Raw genomic sequence first — 23,656 nt, forward strand, 5'->3', positions numbered from 1 at the left:
CTCCTCTCTCAGCACCCTGTCGTACGCTTTCTCTAAATCCACAAACACACAATGCAACTCCTTCTGACCTTCTCTATACTTCTCCATGAACATTCTTAAAGCAAATAAGGCATCTGTGGTGCTCTTCCTCGGCATAAAACCATAGTGTTGCTCACAGATGGTCACCTCTTCTCTCAGCCTGGCTTCCACTACTCTTTCCCATAACTTCATGGTGTGACTGATCAACGTTATTCCCCTGTAGTTACTGCAGGTCTGCACATCTTTCTTATTCTTCAAAACCAGCACACTCCTTCTCCATTCCTTAGGCATCTTCTTACCTTTCAGAATCTTGTTAAACAATCTGGTTAAAAACTCAACTGCCATCTCTCCTAAACATCTCCATGTTTCTACCGGTATGTCATCTGGTCCTACAGACTTTCCACTTTTCATCCTCCTAATCGCTGCTCTCACTTCCTCCTTACTGATCCTATACACTTCCTGCTTCACCAACTCCACATCATCCAACCTTCTCTATCTCTCATTTTCATCGTTCATCAGCTGCTCAAAATACTCCTTCCATCTTTTCAACACACTCTCCTCACTAGTCAACACATTTCCATCTCCACCCTTTATTGCTCTAACTTGCAGAACATCCTTCCCAGCTCGGTCCCTTTGTGTGGCCAATCGATACAAATCCTTTTCCGTGTCCAACTTCTCATACAGCTCCTCATATGCTTTCTCCTTGGCTTTCGCCACATCCCTCTTTACCTGCTGCCGCATCTCCTTAACTTAACTTAATTGCTCTTTACAAACATAACGAGCAGAAAAGCATGTCAGAAGTCAAAACCAGATCCTCTGACAGTCTGTCCAGGTGTTCATGTGGAACTATTAAAATCTAATACATTTCAGACATTTCCAGTGTCTTCTGACACATCAGGGAGAAACCTCTACTCTGTCTAGGAATATCCAAGATCATTTTGCAAGGGAATAAAAATGCACCTTGCGGTGAGATCATTTGCCCACAGTGTCACAGATATAATCTCACTTCATTTTCATAATTAGATCATTTTATAAAGGGTGTCAATCATTTTGGATCTGGGAACCACTTAAAAACTGCGCTGTCAATTTCGGTCCATATGACTCTCTCCACATGACCCAGTGTGTGTGTGTGTGAGTGTGTGTGTGTGTCGCAGCATAAACTCCCATACGACGTCATCTTCTCCCTCTTTCACCTCATCGAGTGCAGAAGCGGAGGATCGCAGATCCACAACCGAGGCGGTCTCACACCGGACAGCCCTTTCGCCAAAATGGTACTGTCATTTTATTAAGGTTACAAGAAATGGACAAAAATTCCTTATTATAGAGCTCAATAGGAATGCGCTGTTTAGCTGTGTCATGCTTCGATTTATTATTTTTTTTATTTCAGTGACGCAATGGAACTTTCTAGAGAGGTTTTTATTATTTTTATATGATCTTATTTCGATAGTTTTTTTTGTTTATTTCATATATACATATATACAGGGTTATGTGTAATTAATGTGTCCCATTAGACGTGACGGAGTTGGTAAATAAGGCCGTGTATGGGACGGACACCGCGTCCCCCTGCAGGCTGAGCGGCTCGTTTCGGGTTGATTGCGCTGTTATTTTCGTGAGATCTCGTCTGCCCACTTGAAGCGGCATAACGTTACTTAGCGGCGTTATAAATAACGCGGACGTGCCCACGGCTCACTGCGGCGCGCGCGTTCGGATTTCATTGGCACCGAGCGGCGAGGGGAAAACCGACTGTCAACTCGCGAACGATTCATTTTTTCATGAACGAGTCTTTAAAACGAATCGATTCATAGCACGAAGAAGAGAATATTCTCGAATCCTGGGTGTCAAAAATAAAGAGAAAAGGAGGAGATGCCTATGATTAGTGCAGGATAGCTTTTATTATTATTATTATTATTATTATTATTATTATTATTATTATTATTATTATTATTATTATTATTATCATTATTCTATTATTATTATAATTATAATTATAATAATAATTATTATTATTATTATTATTATTATTCTATTATTATTATTATTAATTATTATTATTATTATTATTATTATTATTATTATTATTATTAATAATAATAATAATAATAACAACTATTATTATTATTATTATTATTATTATTATTAATAATAATAATAATAATATTATTATTATTATTATTATTATTATTATTATTATTATTATTATATGGTCAAGATTACTATTTTTGAAAATTGACAAAACCTGATGTTAATTTGAGGGGGTCAAGAAGACTGGTTCTTTAAATAGATATAGGGGAGCTGAGGGGAATTTCAAGCAGCACATGTAATGAGCAGTCTACTATACATTATTATTATTATTATTATTATTATTATTATTATTATTATTATTATTATTATTATTATTATTTTATCACTTCAGCAGCAGCCATGATATTTGGGGGTGCAGCAGCATCAATTTTTGTGTCCTTGAAAAACACATTTTTACTGCATTTTCTATAATGTTAGAATTTTGTAGTTCTTAAAACGGTGTCAGTGGAACCCTGAAATTTTAAGTCCTCTTTTAAATCTATAAATAATTATTCATCATCCATTATGGATGAGGTTTCCCTTTCAACAAAGCAGGCCAGATTGATTAAACCTGACAAAGTAGAGGGATCCAATATCTCCAGTAGTCTAGAATGATGGTTCACCAAGTTTAGTATGGGAATCCCCAAGAGTCAGTGGATTTTAGACCGGAATTCAGGATTAAATTTTTTTTTTTATTACCTGGTAGCTTAGATTTTACTTTATGAAGATGAACAAAACCTGAAATAAAGGGGATACAGGACTGCCTATCTCCTTGGGGGGGGGGGGGGGGGGGGGTGATCAGTAATTTTGTAAAAATTATTTTAGAAAAGTAAGAATACACAAAATACCTCAAAACACTGCAATGCATATGAGTAATATTTAATTAATCCAACTGGAGTTATCCATGAGTCACACTCTCTTGACTTGAGCTCCAGTCCAAACTAATGGGAAGGAGGGCCAAAATGTGATGCTTCCATTATGGGCATGGTGGTAATCGGTTTTGTATTTTCAGCAAACAACTTTTAGAATTATGCCAAAAATGCTCTACCTAGGTCTCATCAGACCAAATATTAAAACATGGTAAGCAACATTTGGGTGAGCTTGAGAATATTTTTGTAGGTGTCATATCATTAAAAATATTCTGCATCGATTAACCAGCATTTGTCAACTATTACTACAGCTGCTTTAATGTTTCTGTACCTTGCAGAGTTTAGGATATGTGTTTTTGTTTTCCATATCTTTTTTTTTTAATAGATGCCCTCTTTTTGGAATTTTATCTATCATGCTTAATTTTCTTCACTTATTTATGTTGAGTGTGTATTTGTGTGTACACGTGTGCATATGGGGTGGCTGTGTGTTTGTGTTGCTTCAGGAGAGAAAGTGTTTTTTATCAGACAAACATGTAATTGGCACAAATGGTAAGAGCAAGCCAAAGGTTGACAGAAGGGCACAAAATGGCAGACTGCCAAAATAATTGACTATGTATTGAATGGCCTGTATTTTTTCCCTAAATTTAGCTTAATGTTGACCCCTTTAGGAGCTAGGTTCATTGTCCTTAACTGCACAATAAATTAGGATTTTGTTAAGCTCTATCGTGTTGCATCCTTATTCTGGAGTTGACCAGAACAGTGTACAAAATGGAGATATGAATGATTTATTTTAATATGTACTAGCTCTAGCAGCAGGAAGCATTGCCATCTCACAGGATCTCTGGTATGTGAATGTGCCTGTATGTGTGTGTGTTGAAAAAGCTTAGGAATAGTTACCATAGCAAGGGTAAGGAATGATTACCCTGAATATTACATTTTACATTTAAAAAGGGGAAAGTAAGTGTTTGAACTGCTATCATGGTGATTTTAGCAATTCAGTGATTTACTGTTAAGCTCTAAAGATGCACTAATTTGTTTGTAGATTTGTATTAATCAAGGAACATGTTGCTTGTTTCATTTTGCTTTGATGTTACATTGAAGGGTTATGCAGGTTATTCACACTTAAAAAAAATATCTTGATAGTAGAATTGGTAATTTGGATAGGAATAGAAATGGGTTCCGGTACCACCTCTCACATGAAAATCAGTTGTAATCAGGGGCGTAGATTACACGGGTATGGTGGCCGAGAAGTGCAAAACACATTAACAAATCCAAAAACAAATTAACAAATCCAAAAACAAATTAACAAATCCAAAAACAAAACAACAAATCCAAAAACACATTAACAAATCCAAACACAAATTAACAAATTAAAAAACAAAACAACAAATCCAAAAACAAAATAACAAATTAGAAAACAAAATAACAAATCCGAAAACAAAATAACAAATTCAAAAACACATTAACAAATCCGAAAACACAACGACAAAATTCAGACAAACCGGAAAAGGTAGTTATAGTTTGTGAATGGAAACTTACAGATCATTGAACAAGACACCTGTCAGTCAAGATATACAGGTGAGTGACAGGTGTCTCGTCCAATGATCTGTAAGTTTCCATTCGCAAACTATACCTACCTTTTCCGGTTTGTCGGATTTGTCGTTGTGTTTTTGGAATTGTTAATTTGTTTTCGAATTTGTTAATGTGTTTTGCACTTCTCGGCCACCGTACACGTCCCCCGCACCTTTTTATAAAAAGTAAATTCGTCCCCCTCACTTTTTTAGTGGAGTTGTGTTCACGACATGTTGAGGTTTTAATGGAGCAATGTACAGTATTATTATTATTTTTATTATTATTATTATTATTATTAACACATAAACATATGTGTTGCACAATGTTTAGATACTCTGCCTGTTGCTCTTGTTGAATAATTAGCAAGTTTTAAAGGATTTAAAGGATTATAAGGAAAAATTATAATTATAAGGACATATTTGTACTTTATACTCAAAAAGGTACACATTACTACCTTAGAGTACCAATGTGTACCTTAATGTACAACTATAAATCTTTGGGGTAAATAAGGTACAAAGATGTCCTTTTAAGGACACTGTCCCAGTGGCAAACTGCTGTATTTCTTTCTTTCTGTTTTATAATTATATATAATTATAAAGCATATAAAGCAAAAAAAAATTATGATTAAAAATAAAACCGGTCAATTACACAACGGTTAACTGAAAAAAACAACAACAACACAGGTAACACTAGACATTCCGTCCCCCGTACTTTTGAAATGATAGCTACGCCCCTGGTTGTAATATACCAAACACTGGTGTGTTTTTTTTTTCCCTCAGGTGAACTTCACAGTAGACCAGATTCGTGAGATCATGGACAAAAAGTCCAACATTAGAAACATGTCCGTGATTGCTCATGTGGACCATGGCAAATCTACTCTCACTGACTCTTTAGTGTGCAAAGCCGGTATCATTGCCTCCGCACGAGCTGGTGAGACTAGGTTCACAGACACGAGGAAGGATGAACAGGAGAGATGCATCACCATCAAGTCAACGTAGGTATTCCTAGTAGCTTTAAAATCCACAGCGTCCAATTATTTTACCACATCTCAATATTATGTTGTCGCTATAAAAAAATAGCAGGCAAAAGTAGTAAAAAAATTATCCTATTCATTCTATTTTAAAAACAATCATGTATTGGCAGCTGATAATCTGTTCATTAACAGCTTCTACGCAATGTCTAGCATCCAAGTCATAAAACAAAAGTAGCACAAGTCTATACATTTTTAAAGGCATTGTGTATTATCTTCAATGCAGAGCTATCTCTCTGTACTACGAGCTCAGCGACAATGACTTGGCCTTCATCAAGCAGTGCAAGGATGGATCTGGTTTTCTCATAAACCTGATCGACTCTCCTGGTCACGTGGACTTCTCGTCCGAGGTGACGGCAGCTCTGAGAGTTACTGATGGGGCTCTCGTAGTAGTAGACTGTGTATCAGGTATGACGGTGCTGGACTTCAGCAGGTCAAATTGAAAGGGTCTTTGCAGTATTGACTCACAAAATACCCTGAAAATGTACCAACAACATCCGTCGCACTGACTGTTTTTAATGTACTAAGATTTACTGCAGTCAAGTGGCAATTGTTGAAAAATCAATATTATTTATGAATGTGATAAAAAAAGAAGTCTCATAATGCAGTGTAAAAACACTCCGAAATCCTAAACAGCATTTCCGCCAAATGTAAATGGTTAAAAAACAGTCTGTGCTTAGTAGTGTCTATGTAACATATTTTGAATGATGAAGCGGTTTCTTCATATTTTAATAAGAAATATATTTATTTTCCAGGTGTGTGTGTGCAGACCGAAACCGTCCTGAGGCAGGCTATTGCTGAACGCATTAAACCAGTCTTGATGATGAACAAAATGGACCGTGCCTTGCTTGAGCTGCAGCTGGATCCGGATGAGCTTTTTCAGACCTTCCAGCGCATCGTAGAGAATGTCAATGTCATCATCTCCACTTATGGTGAAGGAGAGCATGGACCAATGGGCAACATTATGGTAAAAAAAAAAATTAAAAAAAATTTGCATTTGAGTGTTTTTTTTATTTTCCTACCAGCCATCATCAGTTTTATTGTGCAATTTTGATTCTGATGTTTTATTTATGTCTTGTGTACATCTATTACTTTTTGTAAAGAGCTTTCTTTTAAATGTTCTTCCCCATACAATCTCAGGGAGTTTTTTCCTTTCCATTGTCTTAGGGGTAACTTTAAAAGGGATAAACTTATAAAGACTGATTTAAATGTAAAAGTTATATTTGTAATCTATTTAATTCTGTAAAGCTGCTTTGAATCAATGTCCATAGTTAAATGTGTTATACAAATAAATTAAAATGTAATTGAATTGACTTAAAAGATTTGGAACGACACAATATATAAATTATCTTTTTTTATTCAAGTTCATTTGTAACATTTTTTATATTTTCAGGTGGACCCTGTTGTTGGTACAGTTGGATTTGGTTCAGGCCTCCATGGTTGGGCTTTTACTCTTAAGCAGTTTGCTGAGATGTACGTTGCCAAGTTTGCTGCCAAAGGTGAAAAGAAAAAAGGAAATGTCTCTCCTGAAGAGCGCTGCAAAAAGGTGGAAGAAATGATGAAAAAGCTTTGGGGAGATAAGTATGTGAAGCAAAAAATCCCAAAAGGACTCAAATAATTCAAAAATGTTTGTAATATTTGTAAAATATAATTATTTAATAATAATAATAATAATAATAATAATAATAATAATAATAATAATAATATTTTATGTATATGTATTTTTTTTGTAATTAAATATAGTTGATAAAAAAAGTAAAGGTATAAAAGTTATATATTTATTGTGTCAGGATGGGAATTAAAAAAAATTATATATTTTTTGATTCCTTAGGTATTTTGATCCTTCCTGTGGAAAATTCAGCAAAACAGCAGCCAATGCAGAGGGGAAAAAACTCCCACGCACTTTCTGCCAACTTGTGCTGGATCCAATTTTTAAGGTGCACAATATAATGCTAATAGACATTATGTATTTTATTTTATTTAAAAAAGAGACATAGGACATTGTGAAAATCATTACTATTCACAATGTAAAATGCCGGACATAAGACATAATACAAAATAGTATTTTATATAGACAAATATCCAAGGTTTTAACTTGCTGACTTGAAAGAAAATGCACCACAAAAGATATCTAAAATTGTTTTGAATATTGTTTGGGAAGGTGTTTGATGCCATCATGAACTTTAAGAAAGAGGAGACACAGAAATTGATTGAAAAACTGAACATTAAGCTTGATGTTGAAGATAGAGAGAAAGAAGGAAAACAGCTGCTTAAGGTGAGATCATTTATGAAGACTTGCATAAGAATTCAAATGCTTTGCACCTGTATTAGTGTGGTTTCAGAGTGCTTTTCTGCCATATGCAGGCTGTGATGCGCCGCTGGTTGCCTGCAGGTGATGCATTGCTCCAAATGATTACAATACATCTACCTTCACCGGTAACAGCGCAGAAATATCGGTGTGAGCTGCTCTATGAAGGCCCATTAGATGATGAATCAGCAATGGGTAAATAGTAAAAGATTATAACGATAAATTTGAAGTTACAACCTCTTTATGATCTGACAGCCAAAATTTGAGAAAACATCTTTGTTTTGATATTAACTCTTTAGGTATCAAGAACTGTGATCCTAAAGGTCCACTAATGATGTATATCTCCAAAATGGTACCAACTACTGACAAGGGCAGATTCTATGCTTTTGGTCGTGTTTTCTCTGGTATTGTTGCCACGGGGCAGAAAGTACGCATCATGGGCCCAAATTATACACCAGGAAAGAAGGAGGACTTGTACTTAAAACCCATTCAAAGGTTTGCATTCAGGCTGTATATCAAATGATTTACCAAAAAACAGACATTTGATGTTTGGCCTATTGTTGAGAGATTGTAAGATAGAATCCAGATGATCTATAGTTGTAAGTGTAGGGTCTCAAATTGTCATGCTCCCTAGGTTGGAAATATGGCAGATAGGACTGAATTATTTTTTATCTTGTCCTATAATGTTTTATGAGCAGTAGCTCGAAAGATGATGTAGAATTTGTAGAATATATATAGCCTTACTAGTTGAGAGTTGCTGTGTAATATAGAGAAGTAGAACATGCTTTTACAATTTCTCTTTTTCACTGCAGAACCATCCTGATGATGGGTCGTTATGTTGAGCCCATTGAAGATGTGCCATGCGGGAACATTGTTGGACTGGTTGGAGTTGATCAGTTTTTGGTGAAGACTGGTACCATTACCACCTATGAGCATGCTCACAACTTGCGAGTGATGAAGTTCAGCGTTAGTCCTGTAGTGAGAGTGGCCGTTGAGGCTAAGAACCCAGCTGACCTTCCAAAGCTGGTAGAGGGTCTGAAACGACTGGCAAAGTCTGACCCTATGGTTCAGGTAAGTTTTGAGAAGTTTTTAATCTAAAGCGTGATTAAACTGGTAGTCTGGAATCATAAGTATCCCTGGGGATTGTGGTCTTTTTACCTGTCGATCGCTGTGACAAAATGCCTCTTTAACCTCATTTAACTGCCCAATGATTTAGCATTAGCAGAAGTTAAAAAAACTGAGGAAAAATGTTAGTCTTCACACCTGTAGAGGTAGATGCTGTTTTAAAAACTACCAGAGAAAAAAGAATCAAGATCTGGTTGAATATTTCCATTCTTAAAACAGATACAGTGTTAGTTTTATCAATTATTTTCCTCTATGTCCACCAGTGCATCATTGAAGAGTCTGGTGAGCACATTGTGGCTGGTGCAGGAGAGCTACATCTGGAAATTTGCTTAAAAGATCTTGAGGAAGATCATGCCTGTATCCCCCTGAAGGTAAAGCTCAACACTAACAGATCTATGTGTGATACGAATATATTATCATATATATATATATATATATATATGGTATGGTACATACTTACATACATATAACTGATTCCTTCCTTCCAGAAATCAGATCCAGTGGTGTCATATCGTGAAACAGTGAGCGATGATTCTGACCAAGTATGCTTGTCCAAATCTCCTAACAAGCACAACCGTCTGTACATGAAGGCTCGTCCTTTCCCAGATGGCTTGGCTGAGGATGTTGATAAGGGAGATGTGACAGCAAGGCAAGAACTTAAACTGAGAGCTCGCTACCTGGCTGAAAAGTATGAATGGGAGGTCACAGAGGCTCGTAAGATATGGTGCTTTGGACCAGATGGTAATGGACCCAACATCCTTGTGGACATAACCAAAGGAGTACAATATCTGAATGAGATCAAGGATAGCGTGGTGGCTGGGTTTCAGTGGGCAACCAAGGAGGTGAGTAAAGTCCAGAAGCAACATCTGCTATTGATGTGGAGATTCATAGCATACAAATGATGCCAGTGCAGTTTATATAGTATACAATTAGATTATGCTTAATATTTTAAACAGTTAGTACATTTACTACAATATTAGGGGTTTGACATTTCATTGCATTTCTTTAGGGGGCACTTTGTGAGGAGAACATGAGGGCAGTGCGATTTGACATCCATGATGTCACTTTGCATGCTGATGCGATACACAGAGGAGGTGGCCAGATCATCCCTACAGCCCGTAGAGTGCTGTACGCCTCAGTGCTGACCGCACAGCCACGACTAATGGAACCCATTTACCTGGTGGAGATTCAGGTAAAGGAAACATATTTGTGATAATATTCAACATTTTAATACCATCATACCTGGGGTTTGGTTGTTTAAGGTTGCCAAGTCTTTTATAACCAAAATGTTGGGCAAGTAGTGTTAAAAACATGACATTTCATAAAAAAATTTAAATAAAAATTGTGTGTGTATATATATATATATATATATATATATATATATATATATATATATAAAATTTTATTATGCACAGTATATTGCTATAAAATATCCTGATACACATTGTGTATACAGTTTATTGCAGTTAATTTTATGCGCACACATTTCAACTGGATTTATTTTAGTTTAAATATCAGAATTTGTCACGACAAACGAATCAAATTCCTGCCAAATAGCGAGCACATTACAATGTAAACTAATATAAATAAAACTAGATGATCACTAACAATGGTTCAACACTGAAATCCTAGCAAAACATGTTTTCTGGTAATAGTGAGCATGTCTGTAAAATTTTTTCACTTTTTTCTTTAAAGCAAAAAAGACTTTTTGACAGAAATGACCTGTAAAAATGAGGCGTTGCTTAACAGTTCACTGACTTTGCATACACACAATTGAGTGAAAAAACCCCCCCCAATATTGACAAATCAAAACTAAAGATATTACTAAACAATGCAGCCAAATACTAAAACTCATTCTGCTCATCTGTGCCTCCTGTAGTGTCCAGAACAAGTTGTCGGTGGTATCTATGGTGTTCTGAACAGAAAAAGAGGCCATGTTTATGAGGAGTCACAAGTGGCAGGAACACCTATATTTGTCGTGAAGGCATATCTTCCTGTGAATGAATCATTTGGTATGCTTATCTTCTAAAATAAATATACAGCTACTCTTAAAATGTGTTACCCTTGTTCTAAAATGTCCTGGTTGAATCTTTTGTAGGTTTCACAGCAGATCTAAGGTCCAATACGGGTGGCCAGGCCTTCCCTCAGTGCATGTTTGACCACTGGCAAATCCTTCCTGGAGACCCGTATGATGCCAACAGCAGGCCTTCGCAGGTCATAGCCGAGACCCGCAAGCGCAAGGGCCTAAAGGAGGGCATCCCAGCTTTAGACAACTTCCTTGACAAACTGTAATTTCTCTCAAGACTAAAGGGTAAAAGAACATTTAGTGATTCGGTAGCCCTCATTCTTTGTGTTGCACATCTATGAGCCTAAGTATATGAAAATATTACATGTACAATAAAATTAATAAGATTACTACTGTCGAAGTTCACAGCAAATAAAAACTGAGCACCTCACATTGTGTGAAATGTCCGAGGCTGATTTTGTTTTTTTTTTCTTTTCATTTTAAGAATATACTTTTCATAAATGAAATCACAACAGCATGTATTCAGATAGACATCATTTACTGCCTTTTTGCTGCATATGTTTAAATGGCACAATTTGGGTCCAAAATAAGCATTTGGAGTACAATCATTTGAAATCAATACATATAAATAACTATATGGATTTTCACCCATCTGTTCCTCTTCATCCACACCATCCAAGATTTACAAGATTTGTTTCACAAGTAATAGTTTCAGTTACTATAATGTCTAATACAATAACGATGTAAGCAATCATTTAAATAATTACAAAGGCGCAAATCTGGAACAAATGTGAATAAAAGTATCAAAAATGTTAAATAAAAAAAAGCCTGTGATAGCAAAGCTAAACCTTTAAATGAAACTGTAAAAATTGATATATGGCTTACAGGGCAGAATGTTGTTTTGGACAGCAGTAAACTGAAGATTAATTGATAAACCTATACATTTCTATAATAAGGTCTTTTATTCTAAACTAAGATTTATTAGTTGAGATGTTCAAGTGGCATTTTCCCACGTTTTCTAGTAGATTCACTGCTTTTAAATCCACTGGACTAAGATTCAAATTCTTGATCTGCGAGAATTATGATGGAAAATAGCAAAGATGGAACTGCCTTGTACTCAGAAGCTTATTAGCATTTAAAAGGGAAGAAAATATTAAACGCATGAACCCAAGCAAGAAAATAACTTGCTACAGTTGTGCTTATTGTACAGTTTATATGAGATTTTACAGTTTGGTGATTTACTGGTGACCATATTTTTACAGGTCTCTGTATTATGTGGGAGAGAAAAAAAAATCCCGACTGTCTGAAGGCAGTGAAATGTTACATTTGATGTTTTGCACATACAAGCAAGTTCAGTGTGCTCAAGTTTTTGAAAGCTACAAATCAGCGAGTGAAACATTTAATCGTGTAAAATATCTTTCATAAAACAGATGCACTATTTAAAAAAAATCTGCCCCTTTCCTTATGTTAAAATTGCCACCTTTATCGCTTCATTGACTAAAGTTTAGCATTTTGGTCAAGCCACAATGCTGTGCCCTGGAAAAAAGTGATCATGTGCTTTATTTCATAGTTGAAAGCATACATAATTTAATTTGTTAGAAGATATGGGATCTGACAATAGTTGTTCTTATTCTCTATGAAAGTGACAGGTAACTATTACAAAAAATTGAATTATATATTAAAATCCAAGTGAATTAAAAGTGGCACACAAAACCACAACAGGCTACTACATTAGAGCTGGTGCCATAAACTGCTCTTTTAATCGAGTCCTGGGCTGTTAGCCCTTTAATGTTGGGGTACACCTCAGAACAAGCCCAAAACATCTTAATGAAATTAAGATTCAGAAAACCTGAAATCAACAACACCAAGTTGGACAACAATTTAAAATTTGATGGGAAATGTCAGAGTTTAACCAACCAGAAAGCCAGTTTCATAGTGTACCTCTGTGATCCATGAGCCTGTTTTCAACTAGGCTGAATTTCAGGTTTAAGCATGGCTGTGAAACCAGCATCTGCAGAACCTTTTTTTTTTTTTTATGCAAATGTTAAAGAGGAGAATGAAAAAAAAAAACCCATATAAAAAGATGTCATTGCATCATGGCTTGATTATGTCTTCAAACATCCTGAATGGCCCAAATGAAATGGATCTAAAAATGCAGCTACGAACTGCAGCAAAATATTGTGACCCAAACAATATGCAATAAAACGGGTATCGTTTGGACAGAAATTAAATGTTATGCCACTCGATACAAAACAAATTATGTACACTCCTGATGTTTTTTCAAATATAAGGTCATTGTTGAGGTTTTGAGGTGATTATTCAAAAATGTGGTTTAAATAGTAAAAAAAAAAAAAAAACAACAAAAGATTTTCACATACAAATGCACGCAGGTCCACAACGAGTCACAATGTGTCTAAAGTTCCTAGTGCCTCCGTTTAATGCTTTGTCTCTTGAGTTCTCCCAGGCAAGAAGGCAATAAGTTTCACTCATGGTTGAATGAATTGCTCAGAAAAGGAAAAACAATAGCTGCAACCAACCTCATCACTCATGTGCATATCATCTACTATATTAGTAAATAATATAAAACTGCAATTAATGTCTGATGAGTTTCTTTTCTGAAGCAAAATCCGTGGCAGTTTGTCTGATGACTTGGTAGATTAAAATTAGGACTTAATCAAGTGAGATAATGTCTGAAAGAGTCGAGGAACCTCCTGTGATAACCCCCGTTTCATGGCTGGAGCTTCCTCGATGCGACGTTGAATCATACTGGACAGATGAAGCCATGAGGCTAGAGCTACTGGCGCCAGTCTGAATGCTGCTCGACAAATTCTCCAAGAACACAGGGGTCCGGTAATGCTGCAAGGAACAGTATGCATGTGAGAACTACTGTTCATGGTTGCTAATCAAGACCAAACGTTGAAACTCATACACATTCAGGAAAATATTATATATTGTAATTGCTCATTCATGAAAAATCTGGCAACTCTCTAAGTTAAATCAAAACAATTCTTTGTTCTAGTTCACATAAATATAAATAGATTTTAAACATACCTGTGAATCTGCTTGAAGTAATGAAAATAAGTCAAGACCTGCACAGGAAAAAGTTGTAGTGAGCAGTCAGTTACCAACAAATGACTACAGCTGGGAAGATTATCTGAATATATCACAGACACAACAGTATACCTTGAATATCTGTGGGAATTGTGGACAGTGCTGTATGGTGGAATGGAACTGCATAGTCTGCAATGGAGGAAGTCAAGTATGAAGTGTCCAGCGGTTGGACATTTGGCACCCGAACCGTTGATGGCTGATAGGTCAAAACACTGAGGGAACAACAAAAAAGAAAAAAAAAAAGAAAAGGGAATTGAGACATCCTCTTCCTCCTTCTTATTAGTATTATCCAAAATGCTGCTGTCAATATACAAAACAAATATTGGGTCTGTAAATAAAATGGATTGGCAATTATGTTAAGGTGAGACACCATTCTATTTGTATATAAAGCTCAAATACTCAACTGAGAGATTCATAATTCCTGAGATCTGATCACATCCTAGACACAAGAGTTTTGGCTGTTCTGTATAACAGTCTGTCTCTTGAAAATTTATTTCATTAATTTAATATATGTGCATTTAAATGGAAAGCATTTGCATTCCGCAATTATCTTTCAAACAGATCATGCTTTAAGAAACGCAAACTCCTAATTTGTGCTTAGAGTATTTATCAAATTTCTTTGCTCCAATGTACAAAAGATCTTACAGATCAACTGAACTGTTATGTAAAATCACTGCTACTGTGTTCTTCTTTTTGGTGGTCCTCATTATGGGCACATCTTTTTAAAGCGACCACAACAATAAATAAGGGAATTTACATATAAGAAGGATAAATGCTAAAACTAACCCTTTGCTACTATGTATATCCTCAGATTTGGACATGTAAAGACAGCGCTTTTTCACTGGAGGGTCCGGCTCTGCTTCTTCATCCGATGAGCTTTCAAGTGTCAGGTCAATCACATCAGCCTTTTTCGTACTGCTGGGTTCTGAGTGGGGAACAACTGCACTCTGACGCACAGGGGCAGTGCCTGAAAAATAAGTCAGAGAGGTTAACACATGGATCAAACATTATACAAGGGCACACAGCAAATACATTAGAATGCTGTTCTGTATATTCATATACAATTATTGATAATAATAATCGATCAGGCATAACATTATGACCACCTGCCTAATATTGTGTTGGTGCCAAAACAGTTCGGACCCACCGAGCATTCAGCTACAGGCGATCGTCTGACGATCGGAACCACATGGGCCAGCCTTCGCTCCCCACATGCATCAATGAGCTTTTCCTGCCCAGTGACAGGTTCATCAATGTTCCTTCTTTGGATAATTTCACCTGCTTCTAATGTCAACTTTGTGGACAAAATGTCCACTTGCTGCCTAATACATCCACCGACTAACAGGTGTCATGATGGAGAGATAATCGGTGTTGTTTACTTCACCGCTCATAATGTTATAATATTGATGTTATGCCTGATCTGTGTACTGTATATAACAAATTCAATAGGCCTTTTATTACATTTTATATTGTATCTGAATTCTCTAATTACTTATAGGCAATGCCAGATAGAGCAGAAAAAAAGAAAGACGAACATAACCAGTGATTGTGTTCTATACGTGTCAGCGGGTTACATTTTTGAAGAATTCGTGTTGAGCTTACACTCAATTTTGGGTGAACATGGAGATGACACTTTCAATGTCTCCTTCTTCGGTCTCATGGGGCACCATGTTCCATCCTCTTGAAACTTGATTTCATCCACATCTGTGCAGTCATTCAATATTTCCATAAAAAGCCTAATAAAGAGTGCACAAGCAAAACAAAACAATCTTAACTGAGGTGTAAATCATATTGCCAGGGATGTGAAATGAGGAATGAAAAGTTACTTACCCATCTATGATTAGACTCTCATATGCAGCTTTCTTGTCACACACAGGGCAGATCCAGGTGGGCTTCTTCTCATTCATCTGTAGGTATAATGCAGCATCGAAGCACTGGAGGTGAGAGCATGTCACTGCTCGACAGGGCACCGTTAGCCGCATTTTTCCAAGCTGAATAAAACCGAGATAGATTTAAAAGAAGAAGTGAGCTGGGTAAAGAACACATGCAGCAGGACACTATTAAACACAAATAAAAAAGGTTTTCTGGACTTACTGGGCACATGAGTGAGACTCGCAAGCTGGTTGTGGCTATTTCACTGTCAGGGTCTGCTGTAAGCTTTTCTTTTACTATAACAGAAAAATTATTTAAGAAATTTAGGAAAATTAGTCCAGACTGTTTTTTCTGTTTTTTTTTTTTTTTTTACAAAAAAAAAAAAAAAGATTTTCATTAAAAGAAGTGGATCTTACTGAGTGCTCTTGAGTGGTCTGGGTTTCTGATTCCTTTCATTCTTAATCTCTGTAGTAACAGCGGTGATGTCAGCTGCCGTACCAAATACACAGACATGGAGTATGTCTGGAGAATACAGGCAGGTGTGTTAGAAGAATGACAAGAACGTGCCACTGACATGATAAGAATATCGCTAAAGATGAGGAAAAATGTACTTTTCCGATTTCAGGTGCCCACGTGATCGATATCTGATTGGGAACAGCAGAAGATAATCTGACGAGAGAGGTGATGTTCAAGGGTCTGCCTGGTCTCTTCTGCTCTACACCATTCTTAGGAGGTGGCGCATAGCCCTGGTACAAAAATAAACACATTATAAACACTTTACACAAACTTCACTGTACCAAACATATTTGCATGATGTCCTACATTTCAAAAGCATATAAAAAAAATAATAAAATCACAATCATGTATTTACTCACTGGGAGAGGAAAAAGCTTCCCATTGACTTTGATGCAAAGACTATTGGGATAGTTGTCCTCTTGGGGGCAGCTGGTCTCTGAAAGGCAGAACCTGACAACAAACACAAATGGTCATTCTACTGTATTTTGTATATTTTTTCAGAACTAGTAACAATGTTAATACAATTCACAACATCTTACCGGAGTTGTATTTGAACCATATAATCTCTTCTGCCACCAGGAAGAAAATCCCTTTCAATAATGAAGAAAGAAAATGAGAAACACACGCGGTAAAACAAATCATGGCCAAACGACTTGTCCAAATTAGGTCCTTACCGTGAAATGCAAACTTCTCGCACTTGCTGTGGGGTCAAGGCAAAGATAAAGTATTTTTCTTGATGAAATCTTTGAATAGTACTTGCCCCTGCATGCAAAATGAATATATTTTTGAATCTGATACATCTTGTATTACAATAAACATCTTTAATTTTTTAATGAGTTCAAGAATTAACCAGTTAAGATCCTTTTAACCATTATATGTAGTCATTTATATAATGTACATTGATTGTGAAACAATATGCCTTTTATATAAAGAAGGGAATGTATTGGATGCATTAAAACAAGCTAAGAACAACTACCTAAACTTGACGGTTTGATCAAAACATCCAACACGTCATAAAACGGAAGGGACTTCATCTGGACGTCCGGGTGGACGGGAGGCATGAGCGGTGTTGGCTGCTGCATGTTCATTCTTGGCTTTGAGTCATGAAACACAGTTGATTCAAAAGGTACCAGGTGCTGATGAACAGAGTCTGATGGACTTGCTCTAAGACAAAAGTCCGGACTCTCAAGTGTAGATCTTTCTTCAGACTCTAGGTACGACTTTATGCTTGACTTTAGAGAAGACAATTCTGCCAGCGTGTCTAATGTCCTCGGGTATCTCCGGCGATAGAGGTCTTTGATTTTGAGGCTCACGGCAGGGCTACAGTCACTCTTCAGCAAATACAAAGCCCTCAGCAGAAGTTCATTCTTGCAACCACTCTTGTTCCTTCCAGCGAAACCTAGCAGTACCTGGAGCTCCGAGACACGGAAACCTGATATCATATTCTGGGAAATAAAATACAAAGAGCATTCAAATCAGTGTGACAGTCAGATGGGGAAGGAAAAAGAAAAAAGAAAAAAAAAAAAAAAGGAGAAATGTCAGTTCTTATAACGTGTGCGCAGTGAGAATTTTAAAAAGTACTAAAAGAATAGACACTGGACATTCAATATCTGTTTTTCAGCACCATTCATTTTAAACAATACATATTTCACAGTTTGGAGAGCTTTCGAACATTGAAATTAGAACTCATTTTAATATGTTGCATTCAAACACTGCATCACAAACTTCAGATTAGAACAGCAACACATTTATTCAAACTTCACAAGTCTAAACCACAACAACAATTCTTTCTGACTGGAAAATAAAAATCTAAGAGACAGATTTTTATTAAATCCAGGTACAAAGTTTAATCTGTGCTTCTAAAACACAATTTAAGAGATTCTTTGGTAAACAGACTCAGCTGAGCCTTCAGTATAAATCACCCATTTATTTGATTATTAGGCACTTATACTTTATAAAATCCTACATGTCTAACATTTAAAATGTGGTTGTTAAGGATCATTCGTAGGCCAATGGAATAATCACTGAGACACTAAACACAACATACAGGTATTATTTTTATTTATTTATTTATTTTTATGAAAACTAAGAAAATGCACAATATTAAGAAAAATAAATAATTTTGAATTTGATGGCTGCAACACATTGAGACGAGGCAACACAAGGCTGGAAAAGTTAAAAAGTTACTAAAACGATATAATATAATATATAAGAGTTAAGAGTCCCCCAGAAGTAAAGATGGGCAGAGGTTCACAAATCTGTGAAAAACAAAAATGTGTTTACAACTGTGGGACAATTTTAAAAATAATGTTCCTCAAAATAAAACTGCAAAGACTTTGAAAATCTCATCTGCAGTAAATATCACCAGGAAAAGATTCAGAGAATCTGGAGAAATCTCTGAGCACAAAGGGTAAAAATCAATAATGATCCTCGGGCCGCCAGGCAGCACTTCTTTAAAAACAGGTATGTTTTTGTAATGAAAATCAGGGTATGGGCTCAGAAACACCTCTAGAAAACACCATCTGTGCACAGTTCAAAATACCACCCGGAAATGTTGGTCAAAGCTCGGTCATGCAAAGAAGCAGTCAAATGTAAACATGGTCCGGAAACATGCGCCACCATCTTTTCCACGGGCCAAAGCTTATTTCAAGCATACTGAGGCAAAGTGGAAGTGTTGTCAGACTAATCACAATTTTTAATTATTTTTGGAAACAAGAAGAATAAGGCCATCTGGCTTGTTATCAGCACTAAGTTCAAAATTATACTTCGTAAAGCAAAAAAAAAAAAAAGACTATTCAAACAATGTATTTTTCAGGGAGAGCCTTGTATATTTTAGCACAACAATGCAAAACCACATACTGCAACAGAATGGCTCCATCATAGAAGAGTCCAGGTGCTAAACCAGCCTGCCTAATGTCATGACTTTTCATCTACAACAACTGAAATGAAAAATCTGACAAAGAAGACCCAGGACTGTTCAGCAGCTAGAATCATGTATCACACATGTATGGTAGAAGATTCCTCTCCCAAAACTCCACTAATTAACACTGTTCCCAGACATATACAGACTGTTGTTTGGAACTGTGCCAATTTATTATTATTATTATTATTATTATTTTTTTTTTTTTACATGTTGCAGCAATCAAATAAAAAATAAAAAATTAAATTCCCCTTTAAAATGGTACGTTGCATCCGGTAAAACATTTGTTTTCTATGTTCTATTGTGAATAAAATACGGGTTTATAAGATTTGCAAATCACTGCGTTTTGCTTATATTTACATTTTGCACAGCATTCCTTTTTTTGTATTGTCTGCTTGCTCTACAACTAGTACCAATAATGATAATAATAATAATAATAATAATAATAGAAATAACTGCGTTTTGCTTATATTTACATTTTGCACAGCATTCCTTTTTTTGTATTGTCTGCTTGCTCTACAACTAGTACCAATAATAATAATAATAATAATAATAATAATAATAATAGAAATAACTGCGTTTTGCTTATATTTACATTTTACACAGCATTCCTTTTTTTGTATTGTCTGCTTGTACTACAACTACCATCACCAATAATAATAATAATAGCAACAATACTACCACCATCGCCATCATTAATAAAAATAATACCACTACTAATTATTATTATTAATAATAATAGTAATAATTACACAACTGCTAATACTACTACCGTAGCAAGCTAGCTACTGTACAAACTAGCTACAGCTAGGCATTATTTGTGTCTTATATTGATATTGTAATAAGCACGCCTTAAAAACATACATTTATACAGAAACCCTGCGCTGTATATTTGAACATCTCATAATAAACAGATTTAGCTCTCGAGCTACATTACAACGCTAACAGACAATAACAAAAGATTGCCCACAACATCCACTCAGCTTTATGGTTTTTCCAGGTGTTTAAATATTATATATTTTCCACGTAAACACACAATACTTTTCCCACTCAAAGCATAATGAGAAATGAGCGCTAATTCCCCAACCGCACACTGAATAAGACATGAAGCCCAAGCACCTTGATAGCTAGCGAAGCAGCTGGAAGCTAGCAGGCTAGACGGCTAGTGCTAGCAGATTAGAACAGGTCCGGGCTTCAGAGTGTCGACTCTCTGGCCTACGACTGGGAGAAAACATGACGCTGTTTAAACTACAAAACGATGCAAAACGACATGCTTGTTTCGTTTTTTTTAAAGAAATAAAACGATAACATCTAAAGCCTAGCATGAAAACTTTTTTTTTAAAACTCCGACAAGTGCAAGGCAGCGGCCAGCTCTCATATCACTTTCGCCTACCCGTAACTCCTCAATATCCGCCATTTTCTGTCTGGGAGCATCCGGGCTATTCGAGATGATGACCCACGTGACCTGGTCAAGGGCTGGGCTGCTTAATGACCAAGTCTCAAATCGCTCGTGACCCCTTTGAAGAAGTGCACTAAAGTAACAATTGCTACACCACCATCATTATTTTCCCACCTGTAAGTAGATGCACAACTGTAGGTAAAATATGATTTAAATAAAAGTAAAAGTGCGCCCTTTAAACTTTCACTTTGAGTAAAATGACTAAAGACTTTGCCTTCAAATGTACTCATGTATCCAAAGTTCTATGATTTATTATGGCTATAATGATTCTATTATTATTTTTGTCACAAGACTGTGAAAAGCCTCTAATCTTACTCGTAGCACATCAATCTATTAATAGAATGATATGAGTCAAACACTGATGGATATCTATTACATTTACATTTACATTTGCGGCATTTAGCAGACGCCCTTATCCAGAGCGACGTACAAAAGTGCTTTGAGTCTCTAGCAATGAATAAATACACTGTTATGCAAGATTACAAACTTAATATAAATATAACTCTTGAATTCTACAGAGCAAACTTGGAAAGTGCTAATTTAAGTGTTTCAGGAAGAGGTTGGTCTTCAACCGTCGCTTGAAAATAGTCAGGGACTCTGCTGTCTGGACATCTAGGGGAAGTTCGTTCCACCACCTCGGTGCCAGAACAGAGAAGAGCCTTGAAGTTTACTTACCTCTCATTCTGAGAGAAGGTGGTACCAGTCGAGCAGTGCTGGAGGATCTCAGACAGCGTGGTGCAGTACGAGGTGTAATGAGGTAAAATGGTGCTGGTCCATTTTTGGCCTTGTAGGCAAGCATCAGCGTTTTGAATCTGATACGTGCAGCTACTGGAAGCCAGTAAAGGGAGCGCAGCAGTGGGGTGGTGTGGCAGAACTTGGGCAGGTTGAACACAAGTCCTGCAGTTGCGTTTTGGATCATTTGCAGTGGACGAATAGTGTTCAGAGGAACACCTGCCAGCAGAGAGCTGCAGTAGTCCAGTCTAGAAATGACAAGTGACTGAACAAGCACCTGGGCAGCCTGTGTGGACAAAAATGCAAATGTGAATGTAAATATCTATTAAAATGATCATGAGCCCAAAACCTTCTTTTAACTACTTAAAAAAAAAAAGATAAGTTAAATAGTTAATAGTGATAAGTTAAAGTCAAGAGTTTCTGCCATCATTTAATTCTCTCAAGATGTTATGTTTGCCGTTGGAATTGACGCTGAACTGTATATTGGTGTTAAGTAGATACCGGCAAGAGACAATTAAAACAAATCAGAACAGAGTGTGCTTTAACCTGATGTCTTTCTGATTTACCAGTTAAGTTTTTATCCACTCATAATAAATAAAAATAAACTCTATTTGAGTAAAAAAGTACGATATTTGACTTAAATGCAGAACAGTTCATGCAAACTGCAGTCCTAAACCATTGATGTAGACTGTTGATATTAATTACAGTTTAAATCCAAGATGCATCGGGCAGATACGAAAAGAAGAAAGAGACAGAAACACTGGTCACTGGTGCCTCATGTTTAACACGACAGAGAGAGAGAGAGAGAGAGAGAGAGAGAGAGAGAGAAGGAGATTAGAGTGGTGACAGGGAGAGAGAAATTAGGATTGTTAAGTATTCTTATTGTTACATTCACCTTCACTGTTGTTTTCTGTAAAGCTGCTTTGAGACAATGTCTGTTGTGAAAAGCGCTATACAAATAAACTTGACTTGACTTGACTTGACTTACATAAAAGTTAAAGACACTGTACAGTTTGATCAGGGTGTAGGAACTCTAGCAAGACTAGCTATAGCAACATAACTGGAAGGGAGAACCAGTCTTTTAGAGCCATATTAGTCAAGTCAAGTCAAGTCAAGAAGCTTTTATTGTAATTTCTACTATATATAGCTGACACAGTACACAGTGAAATGAGACAACGTTCCTCCAGAACCCTGGTGCTACATAAAACAACATAGAGTTACATCACACAACATAAAACTACATTACAGAACACAGAGTTCAGGACTAAAGTAAGTGTCCTCGCCATATAAAGTGCATCGTGTGCAACCAAGTGCAAACGGTGCAGACAAAAAAAACAACCCAGTGCAGACAGACAACACAAGACAGTGTGGGACAGATACACAAAACACAAAATAGTGCCGACCAGTAAACCTATTGTATAATATGATCATGCAGTAATGTGCAAACAAGGACTATAAACAAGAGTGTATTTGTAAACATGAACACAATGTAGTGCAAAAACAGCAGTAGCAGCAGTCGAGAAGTGCACAACAGCACGTAACAGTATAATATAATTAAATATTAATATAATATGGGTGGTGGAATGGATTGAAATGAGTAATGAGTGTGTGTTTAGTTCAGGTTGTACAGTTCAGTAACACACAGTTGAGTGTGTGTGTGTGTGTGTGTGTGTGTGTGTGTGTGTGTGTGTGTTATGTACAGTTCAGTGTGTGTTATGTACAGTTCAAATTATACATCAGTGCTCAGTTCTCACTATGCTTTGAGTGGCACTGTGTCATGGCTGACCCTGTGCTCTGACCCCGGCTTTGTAACAACCTGGGATATGAGAAGAATTCATTTCACCATGCTGTATTGTATATGTGACAAATAAAGGCTCTTAATCTTATTTGTTTTATTATCCCTATGAAAAGTTTGAGGTTGTGTTCCGCACTAAAATTACACAGGAATCAACGCCAGCAAAGTTACAATGGTATTTCATCAAAAAATTTAATTTAATAAGTGAAAAGCAAATGATAACTATTGTAAATTCACACCAA

At 36.3% G+C, this 23,656-nt stretch overlaps 2 protein-coding genes across 3 annotated transcripts; one reads left to right on the forward strand and one right to left on the reverse strand.

Moving 5' to 3' along the window:
* The first annotated feature begins 1,010 nt into the window (after positions 1-1,010).
* eef2l2 (eukaryotic translation elongation factor 2, like 2) lies at positions 1,011-11,455 on the forward strand. The gene is made up of 15 exons (XM_083526852.1): positions 1,011-1,289; positions 5,300-5,514; positions 5,777-5,958; positions 6,306-6,517; positions 6,944-7,131; positions 7,382-7,487; positions 7,712-7,825; positions 7,915-8,053; positions 8,158-8,353; positions 8,671-8,929; positions 9,247-9,354; positions 9,472-9,825; positions 9,993-10,175; positions 10,863-10,995; positions 11,082-11,455. Exons 1-15 carry the CDS (start codon positions 1,287-1,289, stop codon positions 11,273-11,275), a joined length of 2,586 nt encoding a protein of 861 aa, XP_083382978.1. The 5' UTR covers positions 1,011-1,286; the 3' UTR covers positions 11,276-11,455.
* Positions 11,456-11,951: 496 nt separating this feature from the next.
* On the reverse strand, positions 11,952-21,003 carry pias2 (protein inhibitor of activated STAT, 2). 2 transcript variants are annotated; one of them, XM_083526963.1, is made up of 15 exons: positions 20,822-20,892; positions 20,548-20,649; positions 17,485-17,953; positions 17,183-17,270; positions 17,048-17,098; positions 16,868-16,958; positions 16,604-16,738; positions 16,409-16,514; positions 16,215-16,288; positions 15,951-16,111; positions 15,723-15,856; positions 14,907-15,087; positions 14,193-14,332; positions 14,061-14,098; positions 11,952-13,865 (listed from the first exon to the last, which is right to left on the reverse strand). In XM_083526963.1, exons 3-15 carry the CDS (start codon positions 17,948-17,950, stop codon positions 13,680-13,682), a joined length of 1,851 nt encoding a protein of 616 aa, XP_083383089.1. In that variant the 5' UTR covers positions 17,951-17,953; positions 20,548-20,649; positions 20,822-20,892; the 3' UTR covers positions 11,952-13,679. The 2 variants fall into 2 exon arrangements, with proteins under 2 accessions (XP_083383089.1, XP_083383088.1); XM_083526962.1 differs by lacking the exon at positions 20,548-20,649 and having other exon boundaries at positions 20,822-21,003.
* Positions 21,004-23,656: the final 2,653 nt, after the last annotated feature.

Source organism: Silurus aristotelis (assembly GCF_946808225.1).
Source record: "Silurus aristotelis genome assembly, chromosome: 23".
NCBI classification, from domain to species: Eukaryota; Metazoa; Chordata; class Actinopteri; order Siluriformes; family Siluridae; genus Silurus; species Silurus aristotelis.

Excerpts from the sequence above, each read along its gene's own strand:
- pias2 (XM_083526962.1), bottom strand. The coding sequence starts at position 20,845 with ATGGCGGATATTGAGGAGTTACGG. Across the intron at positions 16,112-16,214 it reads GAGTCTCACTCATGTGCCCA|CTTGGAAAAATGCGGCTAAC; the intron begins GTAAGTCCAGAA and ends GGTTTTATTCAG. Across the intron at positions 13,866-14,060 it reads TACTTCAAGCAGATTCACAG|CATTACCGGACCCCTGTGTT; the intron begins GTATGTTTAAAA and ends TGTTCCTTGCAG.
- eef2l2 (XM_083526852.1), top strand. Across the intron at positions 5,515-5,776 it reads TGCATCACCATCAAGTCAAC|AGCTATCTCTCTGTACTACG; the intron begins GTAGGTATTCCT and ends TCTTCAATGCAG. Across the intron at positions 7,826-7,914 it reads AAGGAAAACAGCTGCTTAAG|GCTGTGATGCGCCGCTGGTT; the intron begins GTGAGATCATTT and ends TGCCATATGCAG.